The sequence below is a fragment of the Suricata suricatta genome, chromosome 12 (genome assembly GCF_006229205.1).
Source record: "Suricata suricatta isolate VVHF042 chromosome 12, meerkat_22Aug2017_6uvM2_HiC, whole genome shotgun sequence".
Classification (NCBI taxonomy): domain Eukaryota; kingdom Metazoa; phylum Chordata; class Mammalia; order Carnivora; family Herpestidae; genus Suricata; species Suricata suricatta.
In genome coordinates this window covers 54129827-54149589 of record NC_043711.1, presented here as the reverse complement: position 1 = coordinate 54149589, position 19763 = coordinate 54129827, and the positions used below count along the sequence as shown (strand labels likewise).

Genomic DNA, 19763 nt, shown 5'->3' with positions numbered 1-19763 from the left:
ATGGCTCCCGGGAGCATTGCCTCCAGTGACACCTCCACCTCCTCTGCATCCTTGACCTCCACAGCGGGGTCATCTGGGCTGTCTGAGTCTGAAAAGCCAGGTAGGTGGCTCTCTGTGAGCCTGTGTTCCCTGGACGTCCTGGACCCTCTTCTTGCCACCCAGCCTCCTCCCCTGGCCCTGGCACCCATCCTGGAAGCCGTTTGAGTTTTCACCTGCTCGTGTGGCACAAGAGCTGATGTACAGGGGCCAGGCCTGGGGGCCGAGGCTGGCCCAACTCCCGGAAAGCCAGGAAAGCCGGCAGAGTGGGGCCTCCCAGCTGGAGCCCATTTCCTGCCAGTGGGGAGGGCGGGCGGCCAGGCTACAGCTGCAGGGCAGCTAGCTGGAGGGACTGTGCATTTGATGCAAGCCTGGGCCTTTAATTTAGGGCTGCATCCCAGTTTTCAATCAACAAACAATGTTTCAGGAGTTTTCTGGATATAGATAATTTCATTCCCTCCAGGAGCTCCTCCTGGAGCAAGACTGCCTCACTGATAGACGCCGTTTGATAATAGGGCCTGAGCCTTAACATCAGGAATACAGAGAGCTGTAGGAGCCCAGAAGAGTTGCCCACCCCACTCTGGGGAGATCAAGGAAGGCTTCCTGAAGGTGGGTTAAGCCTCACCCAGGACAAGAGGGTGAAGCAGGGGAAGTGTTCTGAGTGTAGTAAATGCTCCTTCAGAGGCAAAGTTGGAAGGCGGGCTCCAGGTGCCTTGGAGCACAGGACAGAGTTGCTTGTCCTGGCTTGGGCAGTCAGGGCGGTGTAGAAATCATGGTGCTGTGTGGGCCTTGAGGCAAGAGCTACCTGGTGCCGGTGGGGGATGAAGGCCAACCAGGCAGGGAGAAGAGCATGGGCAGAGGCCCAGAGGCAAGGAACTGGGGAGCATCCGGGAGTCACAAGCCCTCCTCTGGTGGGAGGGGGGGAGTGGGAGTGGCATCACAGGAAGGGGGGACCTCCAAGGCCTCAGCCACAGGGCCTTGGGCCCTTATATTGAAGGCAATAGGAAGGTGAGGGATATGAGGATCAGTGAGAAGGCGGCTGGGGCCCTCGGGGTGAGGAGAAAGAAGCCCCCAGGGGACGGGTGGAGGGGTGTGGTGGTGAAGGGTAGGGGAGGTACAGGATATCCTTGCTTGTGTGGCTGGATAGGCATGGTGGGGGTCATTCCTAAGAAAGAGGATGGAGGACAAGTTTGGGGAAGCTATGCCTTCTGGTCATCCCAAGATACAGCAGGCGCTGAATAATGCGTAATGAGGCCCTGAATTCAGCTGCCGGGACTGGGGAGAGAGGAGACTTGGAGTGGCTCCCTGGGACAGGGCCTGGTTTGGGGGAGGCCGAGGAGGGGTTAGAATATGTCCCACAGGCCAGGCTGGAGGACACTGTAGCTGGGAGGGCACACACTTCCTTAGAGGCTCTATCCCCACTGTACAGATGGGAAGACTGAAGCCAGGAGAGAAAAGTGAAACTCCCAAGGTCCTGCGTGTGGCTGACCAGGTCCGATCACAAGTGTTGGCCCCAAAATGAATATTCCCAGACACTGGGCTCTTCCTGGCCAGGAGGCAGCAATAGTTGAGTTGGATTAGGTCTCTACATGTGTTTAGATCTCAAGTCTCTGGTTGGGTTGTCTTTTTTATTTTTTTCTCTTCCTTTGTAACGTATTTGGGGGTGGGGGGATTATATATATGTATATATATTATATATATGTTTTTAACTGATTCCCTTTAAAAAGGGAATTTAACTTTAACTTCTGCAAATTGATCAGAAACCAATGTGATTTCTAATCACATTTAAATCAGGTTTCATATTTAAACCACTTTTATGCACCTTATCATTGACTGACAGCTCCAAAGATCCTATTTTCTTTTGCAACTTAAAATGTAGCAGCTAATGGAGGTATGGAGGTATCTCCATAATTCATATACCATACACTTCACCCAGTTAAAGGGTACAGTGGCTGTTAGTATATTCACTGCTGTGTGTTCATCTCCATGGGCAATTTTAGAATATTTTCATGCCCTCAAAAAGAAAACCTGTGCCCATCACAGTTCTGTCCCCCTCCCACCGTCCCCAGTAACCATGAATCCACTTTCTGTCTGTGATTGTCTCATTCGGGACATTTCCTATACATGAAATCCTAGAATAGGTGACTTTTTGTGACTGGATTCTTGCTCCCAACATGTTTCCAAGGAAGTACTTCATGCCTTCTTTTGGCTGGATGATAGGCTACATTATGGTGCATACCATGCTGTTTACCCAGTCCATTTGTTTATGGACATTTGGGTTGTTACTACTTTTTGGTTATTGTAAATAAGGTCGTTATGAACATTTGTGGACAAATCTTCATTTGAGCATATGTTTTCATTTCTCTGGAGTAAACATCCCTAGAAGTGGAATTCTCTTATAATTTTTTATTTATGAAAACTTCTAAATGTGTGCAAAAGTGGATGGAGTGGTGTAGAGACTTTCGCCTACCACCCACCCCACCCTCAGCCCTGTGCGCCCATCATCCGGCTCCAACACTTACCAGCTCATGGCTACTCCATTGCTCTACCTACTGTGTTATTTCAAAGCAAATGCCAGGCTTATCATTTGGTCTGTAAATAGTCCAGCATTTATCTTTAATTTTTAAAACAATTTTTAATTGACAGACAATATTCTATTAGTTTTAAGTGTATAACCTCGTTATTTATATGCATTATGAAGTGCTTACCATTAGGTGTGTAATTATCCTCTGTCACTGTGCAAAGTTATTACAGTATGATTGGCCATATTTTCTATCTGCACATTATATCCCCATGATTTATTTCATAACTGGCAGTTTGTACCTCTTAATCCCCTTCACCTGTTTCATCCATTTCCCTACTCCCCTCTGACGACCACCAGTTTGTTCTCTGTATTTGAGTCTGTTTCTTTTTTGTTTAGTTTACACTGTAAGTGAATTCACATGGTCTTTGTTGTTCTCTGACTTATTTCACTTAGCATATTACCTTCTAGGTTCATCCATGTTGTTGTAAATGACAAGGTCAGGGCCGAGTAATATTCCACTGTATCTATATACCATATCTTCTCTATACATGGACATAGGTTGCTTCCATATCTTGACTATTGCAAATAATGCTACAATGAACATAGGAATGTGTGTATCTTTCTGAACTAGTATTTTTGTTTTCTTCAGATAAATACCCAGAGGTGGGATAACTCTTGAGGAGCCTCTATACTGTTTTCCATAGTGGCTGTACCAGTTTGCATTTCCACCGACAGCGCATGATGGTTTCTTTTTCTCCTCATCTTTGCTAACACATCTTTAATTTTAGCCATTCTGACAGGTGTGAGGTGCTATCTCATTGTAGTTTTGATTTGCATTTCCCTGATGATCAGTGGTGTTGAGCATCTTCTCATGTTGGCCATTTGTATGTCACTGGAGAAAATGTTCGAGTCCTCTGCTGTTTTTTAATCGGATTGGTTTGTTAGTGAGTTGTAGGAGTTCTTTATATATTTTGGATATTAACCCCTTATCAGGTATATCATTGGCAAGTATCTTCTCCCTTCCAATAGGCTGTCTTCTCATTTTGGGATGGTGTTCTTTGCTGTGCAAAACTTTTTAATTTGATGTAGTCCCAATAGTTTATTTTTACTTCTGTTGCCTTCAGTACTTACTTTTAAAAGATAAAAGCCTCTTACAAAGTAATTGCAATGCCATCAGCAAACCTGAAAAATATCATCCTTAATATCCCCAAATATTTCCAATGGTCACATTGATCTAATTGCCTTTTTCTTTCCCAGCTGGAGCATTCAAGTCCTGTTCTGAGTTTGAGCAAAGGATCCCACATTACGTTTGGTTAAAAGAGCTCTTCACTCTTTTTCATCCCTAGGGCCCCTTGCCATTTCTTCTTTTCCTCCTTGTTTATTTGTAGAAGAACCCAGGCTGCATGTCCTGGTGAGTTCCTCACAGTCTGGATTTGCTGACTTCCTCCCAGGGCCCTCACATAGCCCCTGGATTTCCTGTAAACTTGTCGTTAGATTTGGACAACTGAACTGATTTTGGTTTCTAAAAGGACTACTTAATTCTCTCCGTGAATCTTTACGGAGCTCCTGGTGTGCGCCCAGGGGAGACCCTGTCTGGACAAGTAGCACATCCTGTCCTTGAGTCTCACTGGCCAGCAGGCACTGGTACCGACTAGGGGTGTATTGGACCCCTAGACTCCTTGCCTACCCACCATGGGACCTGCCTGGTGCCTGGGGGGTGTCCTGCCAGACCCGAGCATTGCTGACAGGGACTGAGGGTGGCCCAGCTCTGGGTGACACCCTGCTGTCCACCCACAGGCCCGAGCTGTAGCGCTGTCCGGGGCCCACGCCGCCACCCTCCTGTGCTGCGCATGGTTCTGGAGGCGCTGCAGGCAGGAGAGCAGCGCCGGGGCACCTCGGTGGCCGCCATCAAGATTTACATCCTGCAGAAGTACCCGACGGTGGATGTCCTCCGGCTCAAGTACCTGCTGAAGCAGGCCCTGGCCACCGGCATGCACCGTGGCCTCCTGGTCAGGCCCACCAACTCCAAGGCCAGGGGGGCCACTGGCAGCTTCAAAGTGAGCCTGGTCGGGGTGGGGAGTGGGGTTGAAAGAGGCTGCAGGGTGGGGGAGCTGGGCCCCAGGGTTTGAGGTTCAGTCCCGCCTCCTCCTTCCTGGCTTCTCCCCGCCACCTCCCAAGAGGCCTTTCTCCTCCTGTCTTCTCTCCGTGTCTTTCCTGTGTCTTCTCAGAGGCACTTCCTCCTCCAGGAAGGCTAGGGCTGGGCCCCATCTGAGAGTCCCACAGAGCCTCTGTCCCCCTGCCGTGTCCACCTTCATCCTCGTCATGTGAGCTCAGTGACCAGGGACTGTCTTAACTGTGTTCACTTCTGGGTCCCTGGTGCCCAACAGCCCCTTCCAAGAATTCTTCGCCACGGACAAGGGACACCCAGCTGTGGGCTCTGGAAGGTCACTGTTCCCCATGCTCCCTGGCTCCAACCCCCAGGTCTCCAAACCAAGGCTGGCACCTCCTGGGCCCTCACATCCTCCTCTTTCAAATGGGAGGGTCCTAGAGGGGAGCCATCCAGGCACACCCAGAGCTGAGGGCAGATTTGGCACAAAATCGAGCCCCAGCATGGTGCCCGCCAGCTGCCACCAGGAAACTCTCAGGGACACAGACATGGGGTCTGTCTTGTCATTGCTGGGCGCCAGCATGTGGCAGTTGCTCCAACAGTAACTGTAGAACACTGGAATATTCTCAGCATTTCAGTCACAGTCCCTGTGGGTGGCTGAGGACAAGAAGTCCCTCGTAGAATTCCTGGATGGAGGTGGACACAATCCATGCCAAGGCCAGGTGCATAGGGAGTGGGGAGGGGGAGCTAGAGAGGGGCCCTGGGGGTACAGGTGGCTAGGTTAGGCTGCAGGGCCTGAGGGCCAGTCAGAAAGTGGGCTGAGGGAAGGGAAGCAGGGAAGGGAGGCTGGTGTGTCATGTAATTAGGACTGTGTGTGCTGGGAGGGAATTTGTTTCTGTTCTTCATGGTAATGGGGAGCCATAAGATTTGGGGGGCAGAGGGAGGAATGTCCTTAGAGATGGACTCTAGAAGGACAGAGACCACCTGTTTGCCAAGGGCCCTCCCATCTTCCTGCTGCTCACTCACTCCCTGAAAGCCCCATTGTAAAGATGGGAAGACTGAGGCCAGTGGGAGAAGACAAGACTTGGCTGAGTTGTACAGGAAGTTAGGAACTCTGAGTTATCAGACTTGGAAGGTCCACCCAAGGGAGAGAAAGGAAGAGGCAGGGAGGCATGGAGCTGTGAAGCACAAGTTGGGGGATGGGAAGGAGATTTGGAGCCACAGCACATGGGAAAGTGTGTAGGTTGGGAAGTCATGGGAGATTTGTAAATTAACATCTTAGAGGCCTGGAGTCTCATGGTAAGTGCTGGTGAGTGCTGGGCAATTTACTTCCGGGAGCCTGGCTTTGGGACTTGTAGGCGCAGGGTAGGGGAGCCTGCCTCTCCCTCCTGACAGCCACCTGTGCAGGAGGGAAGAGAGTCTACCGTGGGTCTAGGAGACTCAGGTCCCCCAGCTCCTAAACGGCAACACCCCTCCCTTGAAGGGCAATACAGGGATAGAATGTGTAACTGGCTTTGGGCATTTAGGAGGTGGTCATGCATCTGGGCCCTGTGCTCCTGACCACCTTCTTTGCCCCCTCCCTCTTTTGGAACAAGGCCTTCCTCTCTGAGCCTCATGTGGGATGCAGGAGTTTGAGACCCTGAGAACTCCTGCTCTCCGTTCCACCCCGTTGTCTCTCTACCAGTTAGTTCCCAAGCACAAAAGGAAAGCCCAACCTAGGAAGACCTCTGCCATGACAGCCCCCAGGAAACACGGTGAGGCCAAGGAGAAGGCTCCCAAGAAACTGAGGGAGGCAAAGAAGGACCCTCCCAACACAGGCGAGGTGAAAAAGGGACCCAGGAAGTCAAGAGAGGCGAGGACAGGTCCTACCAAACCAGGTGAAGCCAAGGAGAAGATTCCTAAGAAGGGCAGCCAGAACAATGACCAAGAGGCAAGACTGAGTGAGGCCAAGGAGGCCTCCCAACAGCCAAACAAGGCCATGCAGGCCCTTCCCAGTGCTACTAGCCCGATGGGGAAGTCAAAGGTCAAAGGCAGAAGGAGCAACCAAGGTAGGTGTGTGAGTGGGGTGAGAGGAGGACTGGGGATTTGTGGCAGCCATTGGCATTGAGGTAGGACGGAGGGAGAGGCCTACTCTGGGGAGGGGATTCCTTATGTAGTAAATGCCTTCAGTGCTTGTCTTGACCTGGAGAGTTGGAGAACCTGTGGTAGCTGTGGAGGGTAGGCTTAGAGAAGGGAGAACCCAGAGAGAGGAGGAGCCTGACTCCTCTAAGAGGAATCAGGGGAAGCTTCCTAGAAGAGGTGTCCCAGGAAGGACAGCAGGCTGTGCAAAGGCCCAGAGGCATGGAGAAGGTAGAGCTTTTGAGGAAGTGCATATAGTTCTGTGTTCAGTGTGAGAAGCAGAAGGGGAAGCATGTGAAGGGCAGGTGGGAGGCTGGACTGTATCTGGAGGACAAAGAAGAGCCATGGACGACTTTGAATGGGGAACAGCTAGGTTACAGGGTATCTTTATTGAATTTATTTACTTGTTTATTTTGTAAAATATTTTTTAAACAGAGACAGAATGCAAGCAGGGGAGGGGCAGAGAGAGAGGGAGACAATAGAATCTGAAGACTGAAGACCGGCTCTAGGCTTCGAGCTATCAGCACAGAGCCGGATGCAGGGCTCAAACCCATGAACCAGGATATCTTGACCTGAACTGAAGTCAGACACTTAACTGACTGAGGCACCAGGCACCTCCAGGGTATTTTTAAAAAAAACATATCACAGCTGCCTTGTGGAAGATAGGCTAAAGTCTAAAAGCTAATAGGGGCACCGGGATGGCTCAGTCGGTTAAGCCTCTAACTTCGGCTCAGGTCATGATTTCATGTTCATGGATTTGAGCCCCACATCAGGCTCTGTGCTGACAGCTCAGAGCCTGGAGCCTGCTTTGGATTCTGTTTCTCTCTCTCTCTCTCTGCCCCTCCTTCTCTCATGCTCTGTCTCTCTCTGTATCAAAAATAAACAAAAACATAAAAAAAAAAAAAGACTAGAGGCTAATAAAGACCCGTCAGTGGTCTTTATTGCTGGTGAGCACAGAGCAAGGGGTGTCTGCCAGGTGCCTTGCTGCGGGGGAGAGATGGTCTTCCCCAGTCCCCTCAGTCCCCCACCCACCCTTGAGAGATGCTGTTACCCCTAGTCTGCAGGTTAGAGCACCCAGACTCAGAGTGGCCAAACAACTTGCCCCAGGTTACGTGGCCTGTAAGGGTCAGAGTGAGGGCTGGGGCCGCTGAGCCTTCCTGCCCACCAGCAGCTCCTCCTGAAAGGGGTCCTTCCTACAAGCCTCCCTCCCTCTCTGACAGATGGAGAGGTCCACAGGAAAATGAAAGCTGGGAGTCAGAGTTCAAAATCCACGGTCCCCAAGGTAGGTGCCTGTGCGACCTCCCTGGTCTGGGTCTTGGCCCTGAGCAGCCACAGCTTGGGGCCCCATCCCAGCACCTGGAAGGGATGGTGGGGCAGGGGCTAATTTGCTTCTGTACCAAGCACAGCTCACTTACTTCTGTGTGGTCCTCTAGTGCTCTGAGGATCATCACCCCCCTTCACAAGTAAGAGCCAGGCTTAGAGCGGTGGGGTCCCTTGTCTAAAGCCACCAGGAGCTAGGATTTCAGCACCATTTTCATGGGTTCTGAGCTCTGTGTGAACCCTGCCCAGCTCTGTCGTCTTGCTCCCTCTATGCTTGCTTTTAGGACAAGAATACTGCTGCTTCTCCAGCCAAAAGGAAAGAAAACAAGGTCCCTAAAGAAGTTGTTGCCCATGGGGCCACGGCAGGGCCCAAGGCCAAGGCCAAGGCCACTGCTCTTCCTAGGACTGGTGGGTCTAAGACAGTGCCTGCACCCCTGGCCAGGAAGACAGAGGCCCCCAAGGGCCCGAGAAGGCCCGGCATGCCCACCAAGACCTCGTCGTCCAAATTGGCCAGTAAGAAAACAGAAGCTGAAAGCTAGATCTGGGGTGGGGAGAGGCTTAGATTCTGCTTGAGTTTTTATTCCCCACATCCCATTACTCTATTTATTTTGTTGTAACCTATTTATCAATAAAGACTTTTTTCCCTCACAAATTGGAGTGGGGAGAGGCTGAGGTCCAAGGATTTGGCCATCTGGGGCTCGGGCCAAACAGGAGCTCCTGCCCTGCAGGGAGGCAGGTTGTGCAATGTCAAGGACCCAAGGCACATAGGGGCCTATGGAGACCCAGGAAGGGTGTTAAACCCAGCCTAAGATCTGGGACTGCTTCCTGGAAGAGGCAGCTTTTGGTCTTAAAGGACAAGCAGGAGACTGCTGAGGGAAGGATGCTGCAGGCAGAGGACCCAGCATGTGAGGTGGGGCTGGACAGTGTGGTGACAGGAGGGGGTTTGTGGCTCTAGGAGCAGAGGAGCATGAGGTTGGAGCGAGGAGGAGGGTTGGGGCAGACGAGGAAAGGTACTTCCTCTTGGGGGCAGTGGGGTACCAGGGAGGAGACTAATGAGGTTTATGTTTAGAAAGAGCCCTCTGGCTGCAGAGAGGAGGGTTAGACTTGCTGAGAGCGGCAGGAGACCAGTCAGTGACTAGCAGGGCCCTGCTCTAATCAGCAGCAGGAGGAGAAAAGCAGATCTCTGTGGTGAGAACATGCCCAGCGCGCTCAGAGAGCTGCAGCGAGGTCCATGTGGCTCCAGTCCAAGGAGGGAGGGGGCAGTAATGGGAGATGGGGTCCAGGGTGCTGTGACAACATCTCTGAGCCTCTTCCCATGGAGAGGTGGAGTCTACATCTCTGCCCCTTAAATCTGGGCTCTGTGATTGCTCGAACAGTAGAATACAGTAAAAAGGACATTATGACAGTTTCTGGGCCCACCCTTAAGGGACTGACAGGTTCTACTCCGTGTGTAGTTTTGGTTTTGGTAATTGCTCTTAGAATGCTACCACCATGCTGTGGGGAAGCCCAAGTAGCCAGTGGAAAGGAACAGAGGCACCCCAGTCCTCCGCCCCAGCTGCACTCCCTGACCCATTGGCCAGCCATAGGAGTGTGTTCCCTTGGGATTGGAACTCCTGGCTGTAGTTTGCTGCCTCGGTTGACACCATGGCCAAATCCTGTCACAATTGCAGATGCACAGGCAACAGACTTTAGTACTTATCTGCGGTTTTGCTTCATGTGGTTTCCGTTCCCTGTGGTCAGCCAGGCCCCGGAGACAGGCAATCTTTCTGAGGTATTATCTGAAGGTCAGTAGTAGTTGAGTGCTCCATTAGGGTGCCTACATCATTCCACTGACTTCATCTCCCCAAGTAGGCATTTTGTCCTCTCCCACCCACAAGAAGTACAGTACAAGAAGTTGACAGACAACATTCACGTAATTCTTATTGTAGTACATTATTATAATTGTTCTATTTTATTAATCGATCTCTTACTGTGCCTACTTTATAAGTTAAACTTTATCAAGGGCATGCGTGTCTAGGAAGACACATAATATATACAGGGTTCATACCGTGCAGTTTCAGGCATCCACTGGCGGTCTTGGCATGTATCCCCCACAGAGAAGGGGGAACTACTGTAAATGCTATTGTTTGAAGCTACTGAGCATTGGGGTGGTTTGTTACGCAGCAGTAGACCACTGGGACCAGGACCGCGGGGTAGACCAGGGCTGGATCAGGAAGGGCCTTGTAAACCAGGGTAAGAACTTTGGGTTTCATTGGTTTTCGTTGTAATTGTGAGGAGGGGCCTTTAGAGGACACTGAGCAGCAGAGTGACTGCAGGGCACATGGGCAGCAGGGGGAGGCTAGCCAGGAAACCCCTGCAGCAGGGGTCCAGGAGAGGAGAGGGCTTAGAAGTGGTATATTCTGGGTAAACATTTAAGCTGGTGGGGGGGGGGGGTGTAGAATGTGCTTAAGGATTGGATGTAACCAAGGGATCACTGATGAGTCTACAGTTTGGGGTCCACACAGCCTGGTGACTCCATGGTGACAATTTCCCAAGGTGAGGACTTGGCTCAGGCAGGAGGCTGCTAAGAGGCAGTCCAGTCAAGGGGTGACCGCTGAGCCCAGGCAGGGCAGAGAAGGAATGGGTGAATTAGAAGGGAGGGGTAGGTAAACTGGACAGGACTTAGGGGAGAGGGCAGATGGGACTCAAAGGGAAACTGAGGCAGGCCAGCATTGGGGCATGAAGCAATTCCCTTTCTGCCTGGGCTCTTTCAAAACCCTACTCTCATTTCCTCGAATCCCACATACGGCCTTTTCTAGCCCTGCTGATAGCTTCCCTGGGGGATCTGTAGTGTGGCTGCCAGCAGGGCCCCGGGGGTACTGTGAGCAGATGGCAGGGGCTGGGCTGGCACTTTGCTCGGGGACGGTCTGGTTGTGCCTCTGCTCCTTTCATGGTTTGGCAAGGGGTTGGGGGAGGCACCTGGCCAGGCTCTGGGATGGCATTCTGGGGCATCATCCCTCCACGAGTGGCCTGGCAGAGGCCAGACAGCATCCAGCACCCGCGAGACACGGACGAGTCTCCTCCCGGACTGAGGACCCTGTGCCGAAGGGCTCTGCCTCCCGTGACCCTCGGACAGCGAAGGGACGCTGGAGGCTGCCAAGGCAAGTCTTCAGGGCCCCAGATAAGAACTTGCCCACCTTCTATGTTGAGAAATGACCCCAGAAATCTGGGAATGGAGATTTCCTCCATGTGCAAATGTGTTGCGAAACTCCAAGAAGGAATTGCATGTTAATCAGGCATGAAAACCGGCTGCAGAATATTTAATGACACAGAAAGATGTTACTGACATATTGTACGCAGAAAAGGCAGGTTACAAAATGGTGTGTACACCCTGGTCCTGAATTTTGCTCAGCCCCCGACCCAGGCAGGCACACAATCTGGACCAACATTCTCTGCGACATTGACCTTGGGTGGGTTCGCATTGCTTTATTTTCTAAGTGCTTTTTGTACTTCCTGACATATCTGTGGGAAACCTGGGTTCATTCTCAAAGCACACCAGAAAAAAAAATCCCTATCAAATATGTTAATAACTTAAATTAGAAAATCTGCTTAATAAAAAGGAATCAGTGCTTAGAATAGAAGATTTGAAGAGATAAAGACTCTGTCCCCACCCAGAAGCCAGTACAGGAAAAAGCTATTTTTAAAGCTAAAAATTGTTTATTTTTCTTTTCTCACTTCTCTGTTCTCATTAATTCTAGAACTGGTATTTATGGGATTTTGTTTCAATTGTATGAATTTTTCTGTCCTAGTTCTGATTCTTGATAAATGTATGCTTGGTTTTCCTCCATCATGATGGAAAAATAATAAACTTGAGTAGCTTCTAATTTGGAGCTAGTTCTCTAATGACCTCTTCCTGGGGGATGGTGATGAACCCCCACCCCCAGCTCAGGCCCAGAGCCAGCTGGGGGAACAGGGGGTTCGCCACAGTGCTGACCCTGAGTAAGGTGAACCGCCGTGAGGATCAGAGTTACTGCCACGACAAAACAGTCCAGGGTTACACCGGCCTTGGGGAAACTGCGTATTTCCTTACTCGAAAAAACAAGGTTTTCAAGATTGATGAGATATTCGAGGGACATGTGTAAACATCAGCTGTCTTTCTAGGGCAGTCACCTTGACCTCCCCACATATTTGGGGTCCACCATGGAGACCGTCTGGAGGAAGCACAAAAGAGAAGAATGAGGAGGCCATGCAACCTGGTTTGTGTCCCCACTTGGTTGTTCCCTGGCTATATGACCTGGGGAGGGAGGGGGATGAGTCCCCTACCGCATTGAGAGTCAGTTTTTACATCTATAAAATGGGCATAATATTCCGTACCTCCTGGGCCTGTTATAAAGGTAAGTAGGAGCAGGACCCACACAGGGGTAGGTGGCCCATAGTAGCTGTGACATCTTCCTGGAGGTCCTGTGGGCCAGGCCCAGGGCAAGCAGACACTGTCCCACTGAGCTCCTGCCGTTGCCTTCCCAGAACTAAGTCAGGTATGTGCCCAGCCCCATAAGGGAGGAGGGCCGAGGCAGGGCTCTAAACCTGGCTGCCCCTCTGCCACGAGCGCACATTGCCCACCGCGGCCGGCTCAAGATAAAGGCTAAAGCCCACAGCAGGTTTTCCCATCAGGTTTTTATTATAAAGAAGGTTCCAGGGCTTCCCAGCCACCCCCTCCAGCCCAGCCCCCATGGGCTCGGAGCCAGTCCCAGTGCTGGCCGGGGGAGCCGGGCCAGCCACAGAGGGTCGCTTCCGATAGCGACAGAGTGGGTGACTTTTTTCAGGCCCTTGGGAGTGGGGGGGGGGTCTCTGCCAGGTCTGCCTGTCCTCTGGAACAGTCATTTCCAGTGTTGTGTTGGGAGTCCCTGGGGACCCCCTCCCCGGGTCCTCTGCACAAGCGGCAGCTATTCACAGTTGGCGCGTGAGAAGTTTTTTAATATATAAAAGCTTTAAAAAAAAAGTGGTGCTATCTTTAGAAACACTTCCAGCAAGATCAAGTAGCCCAGCTACAGCCTTGGTGCAACTCAGCCTCCTCCCCGCCCTGCAGCACCTGTCCCCTCATCCTCTGCCGGCCCCCGCTGTTGCCAAAGCCCATGGAGCCTGTCCACCGGCAGTGGGCACCGCCCACTCCACCAGCAGCTGCCCCAGCAACCACAGTCTGATGCCGCTTGAAACTGAGTGTCACCAGGGTCCTCTCTGGGTAACAGAAGATGGAGATCGCATTGTGGTGGTCGGAGCAGAAACCAATCCAGGGCTGGTTCAGGGAGGCCTCCCCTCTGCCACATTGGATGAGGTAGTGTTTCCGGCTGCGCCCTCTGCTCTCCTCGAGGGTGCTGTGCCCCGTCGGGCAGGACTTCAGCAGCAGCAGCAGTGGTGGTGGCTGAGCCAGTGGGGGGGAGCTCTGTCCAGGCTGTGCTGGGGGGTGGGGGGTGGGGGCTGGGGGTTGTGGCAGGAGTCTTATGAGGCACTGGCTGCAGCTTAAGTCCCCAGCCCAGAGATCGGGTCTGGGGGCCGGTGCGAGGGGAGAGCCAGGTGCCCCTGGGGCCAGGGCTGGGGGGTTCCTCTGCTGGGCTCAGAGAGGCCCCTCCATCCCCCCTGCCCCAGAAGCTGGCTCTGCTCAGTCACCTCCCTGCCGCAGGCAGAGGCATGGGGATCGAAGTGAAGTGGAGGGCAGCATGTCCCTCCCCCGCACTGTCTCCTGCAGGCTCAGGCCTCACTGTAGCACTCATAGATGTTGTCTTCCATCAGAGCCACCACCTGCTCAAACTTGTGCTGCAGCTGAGTCCTACGGGCCGTGGGGTTCGCCTCCAAGGCAGTCATGATCTGAAGGGGAAGGGAGGGGCAGCTGGGTCACAGTCTGAGGCCCTGGGCCCACAAACCACACGCTGCCTGGATTTCTACTGCCAGCAACCAGCACCCAAGTGTCCCGGAATGTGAATACTTGAGCCAGAACCTTTCCTGGGGTTTTCCTGAGCAGAGGGGAGGCAGGCAGGGCTGAAAGGGGGTGGAGGGCGTTGTGACCCCAGGGGTACCCACCTGTGTGCGATACCTCTTGGCGTATTTGTAGATCTCGGCCATGGCCACGTTGGTGTTGAACTCGTTCTGGTATTTCTACAAGGAAGAAGGTGGGAGTGGGGAGGGGTGGTTAACCCACCCTTTGGAACAGGCCCTGGCCCAGCCCCGGTGCTTCCATGCAAGCCCCCAGCTTCCCACAGCCCCTCCCAGAGGGGTGAGGTCCTGACCCCGAGCCTACAGCACCCCTCCGGAGCCCACCGCACCCGAGACTCCTCAGCCAGGTGCGCGTTCATCTCCTGCTCGCTGAGCGGCGCCATGTCATGGATCTGCTTATAGTAGCGCTGCACGATCTTGCGGTACTCGGGGATCTCCTTGGCGTAGAGCAGCTTGTTGGTGGGAGAATCCTGGGCAGGGAGGAGTGGGGCGGGGGGCTAAGGTGGCCAGTGGAGACAGGATAGATTTGTCTGTTTCTTGACACACCCTCGTCCCTACTACCACACCACGGGCCACTGCCCACTTTGAACCAGGGGCTCTTGACCCCCTCCCTGGTCTCCCTTTGGCTTTGAACTCCTGCCCTGTTTCCAATGGCACTGTCAGAGGGATGACCTCAAGGGGGGACCCACTTCCTTTAGGGGGAAAAGCGTACACAGGCTGTTTGGTTTGTATCCTTGCTTAGGGTTATGGATCTTGGTGGCTAAGATTGCTGGAAGCCCGATTGCTGGCTCAGTGGAATATTTCCCACTGCATGTTTCCAACGCCCAAAAGCAGAACGGGCCAAGTATGCTCCCAGTTCTTTGTCACGGGCACCCTGCCTGTGGAGACCGTATGTGAAAAGTGATGGCATTCTCTCGCACAGCCTCTGAAAGCTATGGGCTGAAGGAAGGGCCATGCCCCTGCCATCCCTCAGTGCCCAGTCTAATTATACCATCTTATTAACGTTCACAGCAGCCAGCACTGTTCCATGCCTCCCTGCCCTGGGCCAGGTAGTTCCCTCTGCCTGGAATGCCATTCTCCCTCCTCTCCACTCTCTAAAACCAGCCAGATCCTCCACCCCCCATACACACAGAGCTCTTGAGGATGTCCCTCCTGCATGCATCTCAGAGGCCTGGTCACCTGTTCCCCTCTTCCCGCTCTTTCACTCAGTGCCCTCCTGGAGGGCTCTTGATCATCAGGACCGCTGCTTGGAGCCTGCTATCTCCTTCAGGATACTGTACCTGACCAAGCAGGTTTCCCACTTTGATGCTGGCTTCCCGGAGCCCGCCTCTATGGTCTAAAGGTTGGAAGGTGGTGCTACGCACACCTGAGACAGGTGCAGACTTTCTGACCATAGGGGCCAGCTGCTGGGCATCTGCCCCTGTTGGAAGGCCCCTGCTCATCCCATTCCCCACCCCACCCCCCAACTCTGAGCTTCTCAGGTTCCCCTCCCAGTAAGATCTGTGGCCCATGCGCCTGCCCCACACCCGCCGCCTCCTCCAGCCCCGCCAGTGGGCAGCCCGCCCCGGGAGCAGCAGACCTTGCCCAGCTGAAGGTCAGAGATGGAGCACGCATCAATGAAAGCCTGAGCAATGACAGAGAGGCAGGCATCGATGTGGTCTGTCTTGTCAATGTCGAAGACAAACTGGGGGTTTTTCAGAATGTTCACCCAGAACCGGAGAGGAAGGCTGTGGGACAGGGGTGAGAGAGGTGGTGTGAGACCACCCTGAGGGGAGGGGTGGCAAAGCAAGTGGTGGCGGAGGGGGTTTGAAGGAGGAAGGCAGCCAGGCCCCCTGAGACCGGCTGGTTTTACCCTCCAAGGCCAGAGAGGCTCAGACCCAAGCTGGAATCTCAGTTTTGCTCATCCACAAATGGGGTGGGTGACCATCTCTGCCAGCTGCGGAGGCAGCAGGCAGGATGCTGGGGCAGGAGCCGCAGGGCCAGGCTACCTTCACCTTCCCACCTGCTCCCAACCCCCACAGAACCTTCTGCTCTCACAGCTGAGCCTCAAGCCAAGTCCTGGTTCTCATTAGAAGAACCTCCCCCTGCCCCACCTTGCCTGACAGCACACCGCTCCTCCTCCCAGTCCTTGCCCGGCAGCAGGAAGTCCACAGGGAGCTGGGGCCACTGAGCAGCGAGGAAGGACTGAGGGAGGCCAGAGAGGGTTGGTAGTTGCCCCCACCCCAGGGCCACCCACTGACTCAGCAGCCTGGAGAGCAGGACCCTTCCCCGTGAGTTCTGAGAAGCCCCTGCAGCTACACAGAAACTTCTAGGCTGTGTCATTCTAGGCTGTGTCCTTTTTCCTGAGAGTCAGGCTAAAGTTTTCAGCAAGTTGTAGGGTCCTGTGACCTGGAAGGCGAAGAAAGACCTGCCTTAAAGGAAGGTTACAAATTGGGGAGAAGAGTCAGATTGCGTGGGTTTGCGCCTGGTTCTGCCATTGCGAGGGCTGTGTGACCTCGGGTGGGCCCTGCTATGCGAGCCTCCTCGTTCTCATCTGTAACATGGAGCTGATGGTAGCCGCCCAAGAGGGGTGGGAGAGAGGACGGATGGTAAGGGAAAAACTTCTATAATGTGTGCTTCTGGTTTATTCTTACAGTTAAGGCAGATTACTTTTATTGCTCTGATTTTACAGGAAAACTAAAGCACAAAGAGGTGAAGTCACTTAGCCAAGGTCCTGTAGCTAGGAATCGGCAAAAGAGGAGCTGAACCCTGGCAGGTAGGCTGAGAGAGCAGGCTCTGACCCCCTGCACCATTGCTGCCCGCCCCTCCCTGCCCGCCCACACGCCACTGGCCCCCTAACCTGTTGGTCTTCCAGATGTGCAGGGTGTCAGGATCTGAGATCCCCCTCTTCTCAGCCTGCTCCTCCAGGAAGTCAAAGAAGTACTTGACGGCCAGTGGTGGTTTGTCTTCACGGATGCTCAGGATGGCCTTGAACAGGTCATCCAGAAACTTCTGCAGTGTGCCCTGCAGAGGAGCGGGATGGCTACTGTCAGCCCAGGACCACCTGGGGGGGGCGGGTGAGTGTATGCCGCTGGAAGCTCCAGGGAGCCCAAAGTACTCGGGGTCGTGAATGGGAGAGCCACATACTATTGGGCTGGTCCCCTAAGCTCTCTGGACCTTGATTTTCTTGTCTGTTAAATGGGTTAGTGAAATTCACCTCCCCAGGGTACTGAAAAGACTAATCCAGATACTAGAGCACGAAGTGCAGAGCTGGTAAGGCCAGCATGATGACTCTGCCACCTGAGCTGTGTGACCATGAGGACAGTACTAACCCCTCTAGGCCTCTGCTGTCCTGTTAGGTTGGCTGATACAGAAGTTGTCTGTCCAGCACCTTTCCGGCCTGTGAGCAAACTCTCCCCAGTAGCAGCACACAGCCCTCCACCTCTCAGCCGGGATCCCTTCTGGCCCCATGGAACTCCCCTTCCCACCCCACTCCCAGGCATGTGCACACAGCTGGTCCAGCGGGGGGCGGGGGGGGTGGAGAAGAGGTGAGGCCCACCTTGGTGGATAGCAGGCGAGTCAGATAGATCTCCGGTAGCACCTTCTTGCGGTGGCTCTGCCGGTGGGACTTCTTGGGTTCTGCCAGCTCGTCTGTGGGCAACACCTAGGAGGCCAGGGAGGAGGTCAGCCCAGCACCTGGCCCCCTCCTCGGCCAGCCTGTGGGGGGGCCTGGCTCCCCACGTGCTTTGGGCTACACAAGGGATGAGGGTGGTTCTGAGACCCACCTCTGCGCCCCAGTCCCCAGCCTTTCCCAGGGCTGGGAATGCTCTCCCCAGAGGCCCGGGGTGGCAGGAAGCCCAGTCCACACCCGGTGAGGGCGGGCGCCCCCAGGGCCAGAGGCCGGGCACTTACCAGATGGAAATACTTCTCCGTGTCCAAGTCTTTCACTGCGAGAGGGAAAACACAATAAATAAAGAGGAGAGAGGAGGGGAGAGAGAAACAGAAATGGAGACATAAAGATGGAAAGAGGCAGAGAGAGAGAGAGAGAGAGAGAGATCCAAAGCAATACCTAGAGAAAGAGTGAGAGAGAAAAATTCAGAGAGAAAGAGGTGAGAGAGAAAGAGATCCAGAGAGACACATAGAGAATGAGAGAAAGACAATGAGAAACAGACATGTACAAAAAAGGAGAACAGATGGACAGAGGGGAGACCCCCAGAGGGGAAAAGGATGGCTGCCCTCACCCCCTCTGCTGTCCCACCCAGAACTCATAAGCTGGGGGGAGAGACGCAAGATCCTGCTCCTGACCTCAGGAGAGGACCCCAGACCTGGCAGCTGGGCCTGGGGAGCCTGAGGGTGTGGCTAGGGGGTGGGATTGAGGCCGGGACACAGCCCAAAGCTCGGGTGGGCATGCCAGCTCCCCCTCCCGCCTAGCTCCTGCCCAGACCTCTTGCAGCCACGTCCCGCCCCGTGGGGGCCTCTCTCTGGCTGCCCACAGTATACCAGCCTGAGGAGGCCTGGCCACGGGCAGGTACTGGGGCAGAGAGGCTGGCCCAGCCCTGCCTCTTAAAGCCTCAGTTTCCCTAAGAGAACTGTTCAGAAACGGCCCAGGCCTGGCTTAAACACCCTCCCCATGCCCACCGGTGCTACCTCGGCCCAGCGTGTTGTCCTTCTTGTCTGTGAGGCTCATGGCCAGGGAGGCACCTTCAGGGATCTGACGGGAGGGGAGAGGCCGAGGTCAAGGTCAGAAGTTAAGGAGGGTGGAAGTGTGGGCTGGGGGGCTGGGTGCCCCACCTTGTAGTGAGCCAGCGTGTTGAGCTTCTTGCGGCCATCTTCCACCACTGAGGTGTCATCCAGATCCCGGAGGATATAGCTCTGTGTGCTCGAGGCGAACCACTCTGGGGGCAGGGAGCAGAGTGTCAGGGGCAGGGAGCTGGCCGGAGGGGGCAGCACCGGCCTGGGCCACACAGGGAGAGGCCTCTTGCTCTCTCTGTGGAACCCAGGACAAGCCACACATTTCTCTGAGCCTCTATTTTTCCATCTGTAAAATGGGGAGGAGGAAAAAGATCCCAGGGAGAGGGTATGGTGGGCACAGAGCAGCAGGTTTGGAAATGTCCTCATCTTTGACATGGTTACTTTACTGTTGCTGATGAAATAAGACAAGGTACCATATGTGGAAGGGATCACATACCTTCAATGACCCCACTGTCCTTAGGTACTGACTCTGCCCCTCCTGGGTCCAGGTGAATGAGTGCCTGCCCAACGTCCTCACACAGCCGATCCTGGCCCCTGCATACCAGCCCCGGTAAGCTCCCTGCTATGAAGTCACTGTGCCTAGTTACATAAAAACCTGGTACTTGGAATGCGGACTGGCACAGACCAAGTGCTAAGAAAAGCCTGTGATCATAGAATGAATGTTCTCAGCTTTCTGGCCTTACTAGAACTCCTATGTATCCTTCAAAACCCACTCCAACTTCCCCTCCTTGAGGAAGCCTTTCCTGAATACTTTTTGCTGTTGTTTGCAGCTTGCTTACACTGTAGTACCCATCTTTCTGCCCGAATAGGGGCCCCTTGGTGATGGGCATCTTGTCTGATCCCCTATCTCCATGTCCCTGGTGCCACCGTTAATGTACATTTGCTGAGTGAAAGGAGTGTACAGCCACGGCAAGGGACAGCTCCCACTGGAGCAGCCCAATGCTAAGGCCCGCCACTCAG

At 53.7% G+C, this 19763-nt stretch overlaps 2 protein-coding genes across 2 annotated transcripts in view; one reads left to right on the top strand and one right to left on the bottom strand.

The window, feature by feature from the left end:
- LOC115274996 (histone H1oo) lies at positions 1-8777 on the top strand. Its single transcript, XM_029918577.1, has 6 exons — positions 1-104; positions 804-814; positions 4343-4617; positions 6352-6715; positions 8006-8067; positions 8390-8777. The coding sequence occupies exons 1-6, from the start codon at positions 1-3 to the stop codon at positions 8642-8644; spliced, it is 1071 nt and encodes a 356-aa protein (XP_029774437.1). The 3' UTR covers positions 8645-8777.
- A 3961-nt stretch (positions 8778-12738) lies between these two features.
- Positions 12739-19763, bottom strand: part of PLXND1 (plexin D1) — a gene marked incomplete at its 5' end in the record, with an annotated part of 57105 nt that continues 50080 nt past the window's right edge. The window contains 9 exons of the mRNA XM_029917900.1: positions 12739-13946; positions 14160-14234; positions 14402-14542; positions 15652-15799; positions 16912-17075; positions 17611-17715; positions 17964-17998; positions 18699-18762; positions 18843-18946. Of these exons, the coding sequence (XP_029773760.1) occupies positions 13830-13946; positions 14160-14234; positions 14402-14542; positions 15652-15799; positions 16912-17075; positions 17611-17715; positions 17964-17998; positions 18699-18762; positions 18843-18946 (953 nt within the window). The remainder of the gene's footprint in view (positions 13947-14159; positions 14235-14401; positions 14543-15651; positions 15800-16911; positions 17076-17610; positions 17716-17963; positions 17999-18698; positions 18763-18842; positions 18947-19763) is intronic.

Bases quoted from the DNA above. Each gene is read 5' to 3' on its own strand.
- LOC115274996 (XM_029918577.1), top strand. From the start codon at position 1: ATGGCTCCCGGGAGCATTGCCTCCAGTGACACCTCCACCTCCTCTGCA. The intron at 6,716-8,005 runs GTAGGTGTGTGA...CCTCTCTGACAG, and splicing joins AGGCAGAAGGAGCAACCAAG to ATGGAGAGGTCCACAGGAAA. The intron at 8,068-8,389 runs GTAGGTGCCTGT...GCTTGCTTTTAG, and splicing joins CAAAATCCACGGTCCCCAAG to GACAAGAATACTGCTGCTTC.